This window comes from Bison bison, unplaced genomic scaffold (assembly GCF_000754665.1).
Source record: "Bison bison bison isolate TAMUID 2011002044 unplaced genomic scaffold, Bison_UMD1.0 scf7180017864235, whole genome shotgun sequence".
In the NCBI taxonomy this organism is placed as follows: Eukaryota; Metazoa; Chordata; class Mammalia; order Artiodactyla; family Bovidae; genus Bison; species Bison bison.
This window is the reverse complement of record NW_011494807.1, coordinates 2,232,118-2,250,450: the sequence shown is the minus strand read 5'-3', so window position 1 is coordinate 2,250,450 and position 18,333 is coordinate 2,232,118. Positions and strand designations below refer to the sequence as shown.

Below are 18,333 nucleotides of genomic sequence, written 5' to 3'. Positions count from 1 at the left end.
ATTATTTTTTTAACTCTCAAGAGAAAACAAATACATTCTATCATATTTTTATACAATTACCACTATTCTATTTAACATGTCATTGTTTTGTCAGAAACATATACACCAAGTAAAAAAGTATCACAGAACTAAATTTTTTTCCTCTCTATGAATGAATGCTATGAAGTAAGAATATTTACTGCAGAATCAGGTAGAATCAAAATAAGGAAGCTGTAAAATCATGCTCCTGACTTTTTGGTGTCGCTTTCCTGACAAGGACCATAACAACAAAAACAAACGTTCCCTTTCCTCAAACATACAACAACCTTTCATTTTCTGCCCTTCTTACAATAAAATGTTTTAAAATTCTAATGTCTAATATCAATTAATTGCAGAGAAATGAGTACTAGTGTACATAAATGTGGAGTTAAGAGTATTTTTCTTCTTAAAGCTGTAATAGGAAAACCGCCATTTATAGTTGTAGATTCTAATACATCTCTCCTAGTAATCAATAAAACAAGCAGGCAGAAAGTCAGTAAAGCTGTATATCATCTGTACAACACCATCAATCAGTTTGACTTAAATGACATTTACAGGCCACTGATCTCAATATAATAATATTGCTTTCAAGTACACATGAAATATTTACCAAGATAAGCCATACTTTGAACAAGTAACATAAATACTAAAGTTAAAAGAATAATAATCATAAAAACTATGCTCATGGATCATAAAGAAAACAAAAAGATACCCCAAACCCTCTAATTGTTCAGAAATTAAACAATATCCATCTAATTAAACCATAGGTTAAAGGTGAAATTTCAAGAGAAATTTAAAACATTTTAAAATCAAAGAAAATAAAATACAACATATCATATATATAAGATGTAGCTAAAGCAGTGCTTAGAGGGAATTTTATTGCATTAAATGTTTATATTAGAAAAAAACAGAAATGTCTAAATTAGTAATTTAAGCTTCTAAATTAAGAAACCAGAGGAAAGAGCAAGTATACACAAATGCAAGAGGAGGAAATAATACAGATTACAGCAAACATGAATAAAAGTGAAAACAGAAAATCAATAGTTACAAAAATCAGTTAATTCAAAACTGTTCCCTGGTGGAACTGTTATGTAGGCTTCAGAAAAGTGGGCAGAAATGAAAAAGAGGGAAAAGCAAGAAGCAAGTGTAGCAAATGCAAGGGGTAGAAGCTCTGTGTAAAAGTCCATGTAAGTAACTGAACGTAACAGTGGTGTACTCTTACTTAGCTCACTTCTTACTTTCCGAGCTTCAGTTTCCTTACTTATAAAAAGGGGGTAGAAATAATTTCCATAGGATAAATGCAGAGATTAAATATTTATAAAAACTAGTATGCGGAAAAAATAAAAAATCTGTGTTCTAAATAATAAAATTAACAGACTAATTGCAGTCTAGCACACAAATGCCACATTAACGTCAACATACCTTTTAAGGTCTCTGGAGGTGTGATATAAGAATAAAGTAAAATTCATTAATTATCATAAAAATTTTTTTGGTAGCAACAGTAGAGCTCAAATAGAGAAAATCATCATACACTAATAGTAACTGGTTTATTCAAGGAAAAAAAGTTAAAAGAAAAAATGAGGTCAAGAATATAAATATGGAACTATTCCCCAAAGAAATACAACTTACTGCAAAATTACCTTTTTGCAGATTTTTTCAAAGTTGATATCTTCACCAAGAGCAGATTTAGTTACTACATCAGGTTTCAACTCCTGTAAAAGAATAAATTAATTTTAGTTATGACCCTAACTTTAAACTGTCATTATATTATGAGTTGAATTTCTTCCTGTGTTTTGCTTTCAAGGACTCTGTTATTTAAAGAAATTACTACTTATTTTAATGATATTTCAGGACACTGGAAATTCTATCAATTTATAAAGAAAAGCTGATATTTACAGAGAAATACTCAATTTTAATCCTTGATTTAAAAAAATCTAAACCACAAATATTTTTCTACTCTGGAAAGGATAAATCTTTTATTTTAGAAAACTAAGAAACACAGAAAAACAAAGAAAAGTAAATAAAATTACTGGCAATGTTTACATAATTATAATTTTATTATATATCCTTCTACAAGCTTCTTTCAGAGTTTAAGTTTGATATGCATTCCACTAAGGAATCGTCAGTACCAAAATCAGACTGATTTTATTCTATGCAATTGAAGATGGAGAAGCTCTATACACTCAGAAAAACAAGACCTGGAGCTAACTGTGGCTAAGATCATCAGCTCCTTATTGTAAAATTCAGGCTCAAATTGAAGAAAGCAGGGAAAACCACAAGCTTATTCAGGTATGACCTAAATCAAATTGCTTACACTTATACAGTGGAGATAATGAATAGATTCAAGGGACTAGATCTGGTAGACAGAGTGGATGAATAACTATGGACGGAGGTTCATAACACTGAACAGGAGGTGATGACCAAAATCATCCCCAAGAAAAAAGAAATTCAAGAAGTCAAAGTGGTTGCCTGAGATAACCACTGAGAGATAAGAAGAGAAGTGAAAGGCAAAGGAGAAAACATATACCCAACTGAATGAAGAGTTCCAGAGAACAGCAAGGAGAGGTAAGAAAGCCTTCTTAAGTGACCAATGCAAAGAAATAGAGGAAAACAATAAAATGTGAAAGACTAGAGATCTCTTTAAGAAAATTGGAGATATCAAGGGAATATTTCATATAAAGATAGGCACATTAAAGGATAAAACTGGCAAGGACCTAACAGAAGCATAAGAGATTAAGAAAAGGTGCAAAAATACACAGAAGAACTGTACAAAAAACCTCTTAATGACCCAGATAACCACAATGACGTGATCACTCACCTAGTCAGACATTGTGGAGTATGAAGTCACGTGGGCCTTAGGAAGCATTACTATGAACAAGGATAGTGGAGGTAATAGAATTCCAGCTGATCTATTTCAAATCTTAAAAGATGATGCTGTTAAAGTGCTGCATCCATTATGCCAGCAAATTGAAAAACTTAGCAATGGGCACAGGACTGGAAAAGGTCAGCTTTCATTCCAATTCCAAAGAAAGGCAATGCCAAAGAATGTTCAAATTTCCATACAATTGCAATCATTTCACATGACAGCAAGATTATGCTCCACATTCTTCAAACTAGGCTTCAAAAGTACATGAACCGAGGTCTTCCAGATGAACAAGCTGGATTTAGAAAAGGCAGAGGGACAAGAGATCAAATTGCCAAAATATGCTGGATCACAGAAAAAACAAGGGAATTCCAAAAAAAAAAAACCCATCTACTTCTGCTTCACTGACTATGCTAAAGCCTTTGACTATGGATCACAACAAACTGTGGAATATTTTTTTTTTCCCGGAATATTCTTAATGAGATGAGAATACCAGACCATATTACCTGTCTCCTGAGAAAACTGTATGCAGGACAACCAGCAACAGTTGGAACTGGATATGGAACAATAGACTGGTTCCAAATTGGGAAATGAGTACGTCAAGGCTGTAAATTGTCACTGTGCTTATTTAACTTATACGCACAGTATATCATGCAAAATGCCAGGCTGGATGGAGTTAAGATTGTAGGGAGAAATATCAACAACCTCAGATACACAGATGATATCACTTTAATGGCAGAAAGTGAAGAACTAAAGAGCCTTTTAAAGAAAGTGAAAGAGGAGAGTGTAAAAGCTAGTTTAAAATTCAACATTCAAAAAATGAAGAACATGGCATCCAGTTCCATCACTTCCTGGCAAATAGATGGGGAAAATGTGGAAACCGTGTCAGATTTCATTTTCATTTTTCATTTTCTTGGGCTCCAAAATCAATGCAGATGGTGACTGCAGCCACAAAATTAAAAGAATAATTGGAATAATAGCTATGACAAACCTAGACAGTGTATTAAAAAGCATAGACAACACTTTGCCAACAGAGGTCCATATAGTCAAAGCTATGGTTTTTCCAGTCGTCGTGTCTGGATGTGAGAGTTGGACCATAAAGAAGGCTGAGAACTAATGAACTGACACTTTTGTACTGTGGTGCTGGAGAAGACTCTTGAGAGTCCCTTGGACAGGCAGGAGATCAAACCAGTCAATCCTAAAGGAAATCAGTCCTGAATAATCATTGGAAGGACTGATGCTGCAGCTGAAGCTCCAACATTTTGGCCACCTGATGCAAAGAGCTGACTCACTGGAAAAGACCATGATGCTGGGAAAGACTGACGGCAAGAGGAGAAGAGGGCGACAAAGGATGAGATGGTTGCATGGCAACGCTGACTCAATGCACATTTTGAGAAAACGCGCAGAGATAGTGAAGAACAAGGAAGCCTGGTGTTCTGCAGTTCATGGGTTGCAAAGAGTTGGACATGACTCAGTGAATGAACAACAACAATAGCATAATTCAGTGTTTTGGGTCAATTCATTTTTAACTTAATTTTAAATATAACCATATCTCCTATGACATCATACAAAATTTTTAAATGGTGCTTAAGTATCACTGTATAAATAGAAATGCTATGCCATAACTGGAATTTTGGTTCAGAACTATCCTAATTAGACACTGAGGAATTTAATAAATCAAGCAGTTCACTTGGTAATAAAATAAAAATAAAATAGAATATAAATTATAAATATATAAATTATGAACTTATTCTTTCCTCCCTTCAGTTTTATTCAGAAAAGATCAGGAACTGCCTTTCAGAAAAGACTCTTTGATATGTTATTCCAAATGGAGAGCAGCACCTCAAATGTTAGTATTCCTTTTAGAAGATACGATGAAATCTAACTGACAGCCTTTCTCAATTCTTCTAAGAGTCAGCTATGCAGTCTACTTGTGAAATTCATGGTAAACTCCCAAGACTTTCAAATTGTTGCTCCAAATTCTAAATCTGTATCTATTCTGACTCAGTATATCTAACATATGTTTAAAGGAAGAAGTCTTAAGAAACTATTTTCATTATTCTTGGATTGGATTTAGTAGTTCTAATGATAGGTTATAATCTAGCCACAAAACTCAATTTACTCATATTGTAAGAATAAATTATCCTTCAAATTGATTATGAAAGACAGTTGCTATAGCAAAATTCACTAGGGTCTAACAGATCAGTAATATAAGCTACAGGGAATAGTATAATACTTTTTTAATACAAGATCTGAAGTAATCCACAGTTTTCAAAGAATGCCTTGGATGATGGGAATTTTTTACTGCAGCAAATGGGATGGGAAGTTGTGACTATAGTACCTTACCTGACATTCAGCTACTTTCTTCATTATAAATGAATGGCTTCCCATAAGAGTTTGAAAAGCATGTAAGATTGCAAGCTTTGTACATAAAACTCCAAAAAGCCCTCATTTAGGTAAAAAGTAGAGAACTCTAAAAGACAAGTGGTATTTAGAAGCTTGGTCATGAAAGAGTTTCAACAATTTCAGCTTTCAGGCTAGCTATTCAGAAATAGAAGTATAATCTAACCAGCATCTTGGGAACACTTCCACTTCAAGTACATGGGAAGAAGCTAGCTTGAACATGGTTAGGCAGTAAGCCATCTGGTCAAAAGGTCCGAGGAACTACATAAAAACATTGGGGAATAATTTATGTTTATGTTAATCTTGTTTTTCATTTTCTTGATGGGAAAATAAAATGAAGGGCCTAGAATGTAAGTTTTTCAAGGGTGAGAATGGTTTCTTATTCATCTTTGACTATCTGATCCTAGTACAATGACACATTTATTCAACAGAAATGGACCAGGGACAAGAAATTTAAAGTGCTTATTCCTCAGTGAGAGGTCAGTGAAGTCTTTTATCAACAGAAAAGGCAAATTCAGAATTTCCAAAGAATTTTTAGATGCCAATGTGGGCTTTTTCTTTAGAAAAGCAAAGACAAGTACTATAAAAAAAACTACTAGGACCTACTAGAATGTTGCAAAGTAGAACATTATGCTCCAAAGTATTCTACACTACCTTAATTTTTATGTATAGCAGGAAAAGGCTAAATACTACTTAAGAACTCACTGAAACATATAGCTGTATCTTGAATGGCCAGGAAACCACACTAGCTAATAAGCCAGGCAGGTGCCATAAAAGACAAGACTGCTCTTTCTGAGAGAAGACTTCATACTAACTCAAAAATTAAGATTCATTTCTAGACCCAGGAAAAGACACTTTTACACAACAGCTCTGTTCCTATTCCAAAGACATTATACATACTCAGTGTAGAAAGGTTGTGTGATCCCCTCATGCACTAGACTTAAACGTAGTGTTAGTCACTGAATCGTGTCCAACTCTTTGCAAACCATGAACTGTAGTCCACCAGGCTCCTCTGTCCATAGAATTCTCTAGGCAAGAAGACTGTGCCATTCCCTTTTCTAGGAGATCTTTCTGACATAGGGATCAAACTCAGGTCTCATGCATTGCAGGCAGACTCTTCAATGTCTGAGCCACCAGGGAAGCCCTCAACATGGTTAAGAAAATACCGGTAAAAATATGAAAGAAAAGACATCAGTTCAGTGCTTATATGATAATTTTACACTATGCCATTTATAGTATTTGGGGTTAATGATAAGTAAAATGACTAAGACAGGAACACTTAGCTTTCTTTTATATAAAACTAATTCTAGTATCTTTTTTCAGATAAAAGTATTTTTCTTAAATTTTAGAGCTTTCTCTACTTTAAATTGAATTTAACCATTTCAAATAATTCTGCAACTTTAAATGCAGAACAAGATGCATTATTACAGATGGTAATTTGCAAATTTTATACCAAAGTCATACATTATGGACTCTGGGGGAAAAAAAAATGCCTAGGTATATTTCAAGGAGAAGGCAATGGCACCCCGCTCCAGTACTCTTTCCTGGAAAATCCCATGGATGGAGGAGTCTGGTAGGCTGCAGTCCATGGGGTCACGAAGAGTCGAGCACGACTGAGCGACTTCAGTTTCAATTTTCACTTTCATGCATGGGAGAAGGAAATGGCAGCCCACTCCAGTGTGCTTGCCTGGAGAATCCCAGGGACGGGGGAGCCTGGTGGGCTGCCATCTATGGGGTGGCACAGAGTCGGACATGACTGAAGCGACTTAGCAGCAGCAGCAGGTATATTTCAACTTATGAAAAGAAAATGTTGAACACTTTTAAATCAAAGAAATTTTAAATATGACCCAAGCACATTAAAAGGGAAAAAGAATAACAATATTAAAATGCAAAACTATTCTCAATTAGAAAACCATGGATCAAGAAAAAACAATGGGAAAATAAAGATACCGCAATTATGTAACAGGTGTTAAATATTGAATACTTCACTAAACAAGTTTAAAATGAGTGAGAGACTAACATTAAACAAGACAAGTAAAACTTGAGCAATTTTACACAACTGTACAAAAATGCTGCAAAATTTTTTCACTAAAAAAAGATGTTTAAATTTATCATAAGTGCCAGAGAAATTAAAAATATCAATAATTTGCTAATCAAATGCTAAGTGAACTTAAGCTTCTGAAACTGGGCTTAAGTAATTTTTTCCTCCATAGACTTCCTTAATGTTCACTTCCTTAATTTCCTTTATGTTCATCTTCCGACTTGTAAGCTTATTCATTAGTGAGCAGGGCTTGTGTTGACTTGTATAAGACACACATTCTTTTGTTTTTCGACATTCAATTCAGCTTTGTTTTCTAGCATCAGCATAACTTCTTTTATTTCAAGTTTCAAATAGTTATGATTATCTAAGCCTTCTTAAAGATGAAATAAAACATTAACTACAATATATGAGTTACTAATCTGTTCATAAAACATCATAATTATTAGGGACTTCAGCTATCACATAATTCTACACCTGTGCAGGAAAGGGTTAAAGTCAGCAGGCGTGGGCTGCTCCAACTGCACATTCCTGAGAAGGCCTAACTTCTTCAGGACTGGCCTTTGGCCAGTTCCTAGGAATTAAGTTCTGAGCCCTTGGCCACAGGCTTACCAAGCTGATCAGGTAGTTTACCCTAGTAATGTGATTTATGGTGACTATGTCTTCACTCTGGGGAGTTGGAGTTTGCGTAGTAGGGAGGAGTCATGCAGGTGATTCATGTCTCTGTGACTGGCTCCCAATAAAACCCCTGACACCAAGGCTCAAGTGAGCTTCCCTGGTAGGCAACACTTTGCAAGTGTTGGCATACATCTCTGCTAGGAGTGTGTCCATGCAACCATACTATACTGGCTGAGGGCATCTACAGGCTTATGTCTGATTTTTCCTAGACTTCCCTTAGGGGCCTTTTTCTTTTGCTGATTTTAATCTGTATCCTTGAATATAAATAAACTGTTATTCTGAGTATAAAAGTTGCTTTTTGTTTTTTTTTTCCTGAGTCCTGTGAATCCTTCCAGTGAATCATTCAACCTTGGGCACCCTCAACCATTCAATTTTAAAAAGAGAAAATGAGAAGCCAATAAAGTTTAAGAAACTCATTAATTTAAACTAACATTGCTCAAGTTTCCCACATTAAAGATAGCCATTCACTAATAACCAGACCCAGCAGAACATTTCAGTTCCTTATTCTACAGTGCCAGATGCTATGCAGCAAACTCGGTGGGAATTAGCTAATCTCAAATTTTGATTATTTGGCTATCTCCTTGTCTTTTTTTCTCTCCAAAGGCTTTTGTTTGAACAAATGAATATACCGAGTCATAACTAAACATAAAACTAGTGTGATGTTGTCTCTGGCTGAGTGGGCAAAGTATGTTTGCAACCAAACTATTCTGTATCAGGCTGTGGGGAGGGACACTAAGACGAAAAATAACTTGAAGGCATTAATCAAGCTGATGCTTTTAATTCCAAGAGACTCTCATTAAGGTTGGGCTTTTAATGTAATAAAATATAAAACATGTTTGTACTTTCCAAAATGTGATTAAAACTGGAACATGATATTTTAGATTACGAGGGGTTAATCTCTAATACCAGGGACTTACAAGGTGCCAAGAAAAGTCTGGATTCTTGGAGGTATTTTTTGTCTATTTGGAAATGAAGCAATAAATGCATTTCTCTGAAATAAAGAACCTGAAATAACTCGTGAGAGAGCTATTGACATCCAAATTCATGCTTTTCCACAGATGGGAATGTCATTATGGTTACCCTTCAGTGACAACAAAAACCCTATTTCCTATATACTGTTCTACTGTCTCCTAAATACAGTACCAGATGGAACTTCAATAAGGTTATACTCTGTCACCATATCGCCAAGGGATTTTTCCAAATAAAACATCTCTGTCTTTGTCCTTCACCTATCCCTGTGTTATCTACAGCATTTAATGGCATCTCCAGCCTCTGCTACTCAGGTTAGACAGCTCAGAGTCATCTGATACTGCGGGCCTCCTCGTCACGCCTCTGCTATGCTCCCATCCCCCTTTCCACTACTCTGCTGTGGTGTCTGTTGAATTTAGTTCCTCCTTTGGATTACCATTATTGTACCCACAGAATCAGAACTTCATTATGGATTGTGTGGGTTATAATAACGTAACTGAGTTTCCTGCCTCCACAACCAGTAATTCCAAGGACCATTATGTCACTGTCTTGAATACAGAAAGAAGCCCAAAACCTTTATTCTGGTGTTGAAATCCTTTCATTATCTGGTCTCGGTGCCTCCTTCTAACACTATAATACTCTTTTCCCATAAGTCTTATATGCATTCATTCAGCTTTACATAGAATTCCCTGAATAAGTTTCCTATTCTCCCACCCCAGTATCTTTGCTGCGTGCTTTAACAATTTTTATTGCAAAATGCCTTTCTCTTATCAGTCACCTGGCTTTCTCACGCTTTCTCCCCAATCAAGATCTATTAATGTTTCAACTCTTTGTTTCTGAGTGTCACTGAAATGAAGCAAGGCTTCTTAGAGACATGGCTGAATAGAATCTAAGGCAGAAAAAAGTATAATCCATGCAACGTTCTGTTACGCCAGGAAAGAAAATTGGGTTCTCTTAAAAACTCATAAAAGGTAGCTTAGAAAGGATACTACTGGTCAAATTTGGGTGTCAAAAGAATAATGACAGCAAAGAATCATAACCACACTGACCATATAAGTAGCTGTTTAAACCAGTACCCATCTGAGAGTGAAATGAGGCTCTATTAAAAATAATGCTGGGACAAGTGATGATTACCAGAACACCAGGGAAATCTAGTCATATAGCCACCCTAATCATAACACTTGCCAATTTTTCTCTTTTTCTCTTAAAGCCACTGCAAGCAGACTTTTAGCACGATTATCCCCATCAATCTCATTTTTGTTTTCACCAATCTCCACACTGCTAAATCTAATGAGCAGACCTCAGCACTCCTCTTACTTGAGGAGCATCAGGTGTCTTTTAAGCACCTAGAAAAGGGCATGTCATTTGGTAAATGTTCAGAAATACTTGTTAACAGAATAGATACTGAAGTTATTTTTACCCATTAGGCATTATAAATTGCTAAACTAAGTATCTATTATCTCAGTATTGGGTATAATATATGCCAGACCTGCTAGTAAACCCTGCTTCTGCTCAGGAGCTGAAGGAACTACAAGAGAGTACACTTAGAACTATGTCTTTCCTTCACATTTGTTATTTTTCAATTTTCTAAGTTAAAAACAAAAGACCCCATTAATTTTTATCCATGACTACACTGAGATGTGAATCTAAATCACTATCACAGATAACATAATTTCATTTAGGCAAACTTGTAAAATAATCTAAAAACTTTATAACTCTTGATCTTACAAGTACTTCCTTTACAAATTTTCAAAACAAGCACAATAAAGGCATATAAATTTAAGTGTCCATTCTGTAACCTGTGAAGTTACAGTCACTTTTTTTTTTTTAATTTTATTTTTAAACTTTACATAATTGTATTAGTTTTGCCAAATATCAAAATGAATCCACCACAGGTATACATGTGCTCCCCATCCTGAACCCTCCTCCCTCCCCATACCATCCCTCTGGGTTGTCCCAGTGCACTAGCCCCAAGCATCCAGTATCGTGCATTGAACCTGGCAGGAAGTTTCTCTTGAGTCCTCAAAGCAGTACTAAGTGGTGCTCCTCCAAGACATCTACCAGTAGATGTATTGTATTCAATACACTGGACTGAAACTGTTTACATGTCCATGTCGCTCATCAGACTCCAAGTTTCTCAAGGGCAAATGCCATACTGATTTCTATATACCTGTAAATTAGTACAGTATTTGGCATACAAAGTACAGACCTAGTACATTTTTGTTGAGCTGAAATAAAGTGCTTTGGCCATCTGGAAGGTTCTGAAGTCATTATAAAAATGTGCAAACTCTTCAGGCAAAGTACAGTTCTAAACATACCAGGTAAAACTTTCATTTTTGGATCCTACAGTACAAAGTAAAAGAATGAGAATGATTTCTGCACTAGTCTAAAGTCATAATGCAACATGGACAATGATGATGGACTGTGTGGTATGCTACGTCTCCAAAAGACCTCTGGTTCAGGAACTCTGTCGTTGAATAGTTTTGGCCTACCTTTAAAAAAATGGTATTGAAGACAATGGCTATCTCAAATAATATTTCATCCATGCAAATTATATGGAGTAAAAGACTACAGAGATTCAAAATCTTGAAAAATTGAAAGAGTACCATACTAGGAACATTGATGTGGCATATTTTATTTAATCCCTACAGCAAATAGTTCAGACAGGAATTATTTCAAATTTTAAGGTGAAGAAACAGACTCAAGGACACAAATTAGTTAATGGTACAAAAACAGTATCAATCCAACTTGTTAAAAATTTCAGGAAATAATGTAAATGGTTTATTCTTCTTCACTGTTAGAATTACACCCTTCTGCATTTTAAAAGTTACCAACTTACTGTTGATTTTAGTTCAAAAAACTACTGAAATTCAAATTCTTAAATCCAAAATTCTTCAACAATAAAATCTCAAACATTAGCATTAGATAGAAAATAAGAAAAAGAAACAAAACATACCAAACAACTTTGATAGAGATCTATCTTCCTTTTGATTAGAAAAATTTAATGGCGCTTTGTTATTACCTCTTCAAATATCTGTTTATAATAGATATGTGCTTTGCTATTACCTCTTCAAATATCTGTTTATAATAGATGTGCGCTTTGCTATTACCTCTTCAAATATCTATCTGTAATAGATCTGTTATTAATATCTGAAACATGTTACTATTGTGCAAAATATCAGGCGCTGTTTAAAAATACAAATAACCAGAAAGAGCATAGTTTTTAAAATAACATGCAAATGACCTGACATAACACAAGGGAAGATACACTAAAATACAGACTGTTAAAAACTATCACTTAAGAACTATACATATGAAGATGAAGTAGCAGGGCAATTTCTCCTCAGTGTTGTAGCTCTCAATGGTGGGAAAATAAAAAGATACTCAAATTACTGGGAACCTTTCTCAAATTGGCCAAACCTCCCATCCATTATGATATACATGCCAGGCATGAATCTTTGTGCATTTATCCCCTGCCTCCTCCAGTAAAACCACTGTTACAGAGGATGGTGAAGGCTGTGAAAATGATTCACTCTAGTTTTGTAAAGAGCATGTAAGAGTTGGTGAATTCTGCCTTGTTATCAAATAAAGCCCATGAAACTTAAAAACAGGATAATGTACAAAGTATGTGGAGGAGATACAACGCCAACCGTAATATGCAGACAAAAATGATCAGGAAGAGAGAGACCAACTGATAAAAACCTTTAAATACCCACAAGGAATTAGATCTGGTCTGGTAGACAACAGGAAAAGCTAACTTAGGTTGATTATTATGAGAATGATATAACAAAACAAAGTAGGTTTACTATTAGAAAATTTTACCAATTTCAGGTTTTTGCTGGCAGCCAGTTCAAAGCATTACTAAAGAATATACTAAAGATCAGTACTCTACTGATCTTTATATAATATATAAAGTATATTATACTAATATACTAATAGTACAGTACTCTCCCCTTATCTGTGGTTTTGGTTTCTGCGGTTTCAGTTACCCACAGTAAACGGCAGTTCAAAAATAAAAAATTCCAGAAATAAACAATTCATAAATTTTAAATGATGAGCCATCACTCGAGTAGGGTGATGAAATCTTGTGCCATTCTGATCTGTCCTGCCTGGTACATCAATCATCTGTTTGTCCAGGTTTCATGCTCATTAGTCATTCAGAAGCCATTCCTATCAGACTGAGTGCTGAGGTATCACAGAGCCTCGGAGCAGTGACACTGGCAATTTGGATATGCTAAAGAGAAGCAGTAAAGTGCTTTCTTTAAGTGAAAACATGAAAGTTCTTGAAAATAATAATAATAATAAATCCTATATTGAGGTTGGTAAGAGCCACAGTAAGAACAAATTTTCCATCCATGAAATTATCACGGAAAAAAAAAAAAGAAATTCAAGCTAGTTTTGCTGCTGAGCCTCAAACTGCAAAAATCATGGATAAGTGCCTAGTTAAAATGGAAAAGGTATTAAATTTGTTGATGGACAACAGGAACACAAAACACATTTCAAGTCATGGCCGTGGGCTGCACCAGAAAGCCCTGAGCCTACAGGAAGACCACAGCCAGAGACTTACTGAAACAGGTGACACTAGCTTCACTGCAAGTAAGGGACGATTACACAGATTCAGTAACAGGTTTAGACTGAAAATTGTAAAAATTACTGGAAAGCTGCATTTGCCAATCAAGAAGCCTCTGCCACATTTTTGGCAGAGTTGAAGAGGTTGATAAAGGAGAGAGATCAACATTCACATAACTTTTATTACAGTCTACTGTTAAAGTTGTTCCATTTTATTATTAGTTACTATTAATCTCTTACTGTGCCTAATCTGTAAACTAAACTTTACTGCAGGTATTTACATTTAGGAAACAACGCAATATTTATAGGATTGGTTTGAAACTGTTAGTCACTCAGTCATGTCCAACTCTTTGCAACACCGTGGACTGCAGCCCGCCAGGCTCCTCTGTCCGTGAAATTTTCCAAGCAAGATTACTGGAGTGGATAGCTGCTCCCTTCTCCAAAGGATCTCCACAACACAGGGATCAAATCTGGGTCTCCTGCACTGCAGGCAGATTCTTTACCATACTAGGCAGCAGGGAAGTCCATAGGATTGGATACCATCTTCCACTTTAGGCATCTACTGAGGGTCTTGGGAAATGTGCAGATAAAGGACTATTATACTGCCTGACTTTACTTCCATCTTGACTTTCACTCATGTTTAAAGCTGAAGTTTTGTATTTTAAAAACAGAATTCATCTTTCAACTATAAATTATGTTCAAGATATGAAAATAATTAGACACAAAAATAATTACAATTTCAGTGTGCTAAAAACAACTTGTACAATTTGACCGTCCAAACATTTGCATTTCACTTAAAAATAGTAACTAGGCATAAACATCATCAAATAATTTAGTCAAATGAAACTCTCAAACCACCTTCTCTCTCACAATAGAACACTTTTTAGAAAACAGAATAGGACATTTTTATCCTTCTTTCCCCTGATCTAAACTGTTCTTGGCACATAAAATGACTCACTTCTGTCATGTTCAAAGAGGCAGGCAGAGAGAATGAGATAAGAGTAATTCTATCAACCCAGAGACTCTACACAGAACACTTCTGCATTCTAAAATAAGTCAGAGTAAACAGATTTTTTCATTCTAGAGATTCTTTTCTAACAAAATGGCTGGCTTTGGGGATAAAAGTTAACCATTTTTGAGTGGAATCCAAACATTTGTTTAAACGGGCATTATTTTGTGGCAAATTTATAGGGAGTAAACAAAATACTTAAACACCATATTTAGAATAACATGTTGAGAATAAGAACAATTAGAGAAGGTGAGATAATATATAGGTATTATTTTTTATTATTTAGTAAGTATGTCAAAAAGAGGATAAATTATAGCTTGGTATGAATATAATAAATGTACTTTACTCCTGAATTTTTTTTAATCTATATATCTTTGCAACTTTAGATTTCTTAACCCAACAACAAAGAGCTAAGGAAACGAAGAAACAAACAAAACCTCAGATTTAATGAATAATTATATAAGATCATAGCAAATATTCCCCACAGTGTAGCACCTAGAAAATGCATCAAAAGGCGGGAAATTGTTAGGGAAATTGTATTAGGTGCCTGAGGCAGTCTTTCTCTGTAATTTTAGAATTATGACTTAGATATAGGGATGTTCTAAAAGGGTAATAGGCATGTATTAAGAAAGACAGCAATCTTTAACTGAAAGAATAAGGAACAATCTTTCAAAGTCTTTAGAAAGTCACATTATTTGTTATTACAAGTTCTAATTCCTTCAAAGTATTTTCTCTAGAACCTTCAAATTTGAAGCAAACTTTTCCAAGGGCATATATGATAACAAAATACATACTCATTTCTTAATTATATTTCTAAGTGTTAATAGTTTAAGGAACCTGTATCAATAGGATGTTACATTCAAGTATGTTTTTAAAGTGAAAGTGAAAGTTGCTCAGTCATGTCCGACTCTTTGCGACCCCATGGACTATGGACTACTGCTACAGTCCATGGAATTCTCCAGGCCAGAATACTGGAGTGGGTAGCCTTCCCCTTCTCCAGGGGATCTTTGCAACCCAGGGATCGAACCCAGGTCTTCCGCATTGCGGGCAGATTCTTTACCAGCTGAGCCACAAGGGAAATACAGTGCCAAACTGAGTAAGGAATAAAACTTTTTTGAAATATAATCACTGTTATCAGTACATAATCCCAAGGGAATTGATTATTTTGGTATTTAGCTTCCAGGCATTATTTATAAATATTAAATTTACACACAAAAGCCTTTATGGATAACAAGACATTCTGTATCTTTAGGAAGTCCCAACTATTCTAATTATACCAAATTAAAAATGAATACTATTTTTCAACTCAAAGGAGCAATGATGATACAGTATTTCACCAGTATTTTTACTTTTCTATTAAAAACACAATGCAAAAGCACATTTATCATACCTTTATCAATCTTGATAAAAAAAACTGTGTACTTAATTCTTTTTTTGTTTGTTTGTTTGTTTTTTTTTTGTACTTAAATCTTAAGAGAGGTTAGGTTAGTAGAGTGTTAAGAACACAGGTTATTGATATAGATAGACATAGACTGAAAAACTCTGAGCAAAGCAATTAACACTTAAATCCCCAGTTTCCACCTCATTAAAATGGGGTTAAACAGGAACCTTTATGAGTTAATAAGATTACAAATAATACATGTAGATTGTAGCAGAAAATATGACATAGAGCAAGTGCTAAATAATAACTAAAATTACTAAGCTATTTATGAGCAGTATCCTTATATCTGAAATTGAGCTTCACAGTGCTATAAATAATATGTAAGTCTTGGATATGAAGTTGTTACATGAAACACTGTCCTTGCTGTCTAATTGGGATTCAATTAAATACTATCAAGGAAATCACATCAGTTTGAAAGATCAGTAATTTTTAAATTAAACTTTCCCAAGAAACATTCCTCAATTAATTACTAGCTAAAAGCAATCTTTTCTCTTCCATAATTTTCAAAGACCTTATCATAACTTGGAGGTACTTGCAGATCTGTATACATTGTTCTTGTGCTCTATTTATCTAGTCTACCTTTTTGAAAACAGAATCATACTTATTCTTCAGGTTCCAACTCAGTACCACAATTCTGTAAGATCTTCCCTAAGTCCTAAAAGTAATTAAATAAATTGATCCTTTCACTAGGTTCTTACAACTTTTTGACTATAACAGGGTATGGCATATATTATAGAGACTAACATGCTTTTTCCCCAGAGAACAATGTGTTCCCTGACAGCAGAAATCTATTAATCTACACATATAATAGGCTCTAATTTAAAAGACATTTAACCAACCTGAGTATACAATATGGAATTTATAACAGCTGTACTGTAAATTCCTAATTGTTTTTTTTTCTTTATACTTTCTTCTTTTCTGGTTGCAAATTTCATGGGTCTTAAAGATATATGATCATTAATAAACTAGGATGCTATCTTAGATTGTGATGAACAGCAGAAAACTATAGTTACTGATTCACTACAACCAAAACTCATTAAGTTCTACTATATTTTAATATACCAAGTTTCAACGAAAATCAAGAATTTTAAAAAGTGAGAATTTCTCTCTCAACCTCACTCATATATAAAATTAAAATGCCTTTTAAGGAGTTTAGTTTTTATAGAAGGGGAGAATAAAAGAGAAATATATATTTTCAATGCAAATTGCTAAAAAAACATTTTTAATTGAATTAATTACTACTCGGGATTATTTTTGTTTCTTGGAAGACTACATAGTTTACATAATTTAGTGGCAGGTAGAGAAAAAAATAAAATACTTCACAGGCAAGAAAAATTTTCTCTTGTCACAAAATACTGATTGAACAGCAAGCCACTAACACGAGGTATTCTAACATAGAAAAAAATATAGAGAGAGCTTCCATCACAATAGAAATCTAGCAACATAAAATATATGTTCAAAGTAAGGAATTTAAATGTTTAAAAATAATCTGTCTCCATTTAACCCAAAATTCAGGTGATATCCCAGATGAATAGAAAGAAAACCTCATTAAAAGAACAGTTACTTACTATTCTTATTGCTGCTTTTCTCTTGGGCCCTTTGTCTTCCACTGGGTATTTCCAACAATGCTGTAATATTTGCTCCTTTTCTCAATCACTGCATTATTCCATATTGGAATTAGGACAGTAGTATTGGTTGTCCAAATTTTTAAAAATTAATAGTTGAAAGGGGCTTTGGGTACTTTCACAGTTAGTTGGAACGTCATGTCAAGGTTGTAAGTTCAAATTTCCAAAATTACAAAACTTAAAAAATCAAATCAAAACAAAACAGAAAAAACAATATACATTTTGGGGGAAAAAAAACTCATATGATACTCCTTCCTTCCTACCCCTAAATCCTGTTTACACACTAAGTAAGTAGCCTTTGAACTAGGCTTAACTGGACTGAAGCAATTCCAAAGTAAGTTTTTCATTTTAAAATTAAGTGTACATGACTCAGTAAGTGGTAACAGTACTTCGTCAATTTTACCAACAAGGACCTGCACCTTTTCGTTTTCAAATAAAAGCAAGGAGGTTAAAAAGCAGGGAATGGATACCACTTTTATTTGCTACAACTGCTCTTATTTAAAACACAAAAATACTTTAAGGCCACCACAGACTTGACATAACATCTTTAATATCAAAGCAGCTTACAATGAAAACCATGACTCCTACATATTAAAAAATGCAACACTGCTAAGGATTTCAGGAATATAAACTATTCAAAATACTGGCTTCAAGCTGCAGGATCCACATGCCAAGAAAGCAAACTGGAATTCCAATGTGATGATCTGTTACTAAATGATG

The 18,333-nt window shown here is 34.5% G+C and overlaps 1 protein-coding gene across 1 annotated transcript in view; it reads right to left on the bottom strand.

Moving 5' to 3' along the window:
• SRFBP1 (serum response factor binding protein 1) overlaps positions 1-18,333 on the bottom strand; it is a 61,996-nt gene that overhangs the window by 23,234 nt on the left and 20,429 nt on the right. The window contains exon 4 of the mRNA XM_010846284.1: positions 1,659-1,730. Within this exon, the coding sequence (XP_010844586.1) occupies positions 1,659-1,730 (72 nt within the window). The remainder of the gene's footprint in view (positions 1-1,658; positions 1,731-18,333) is intronic.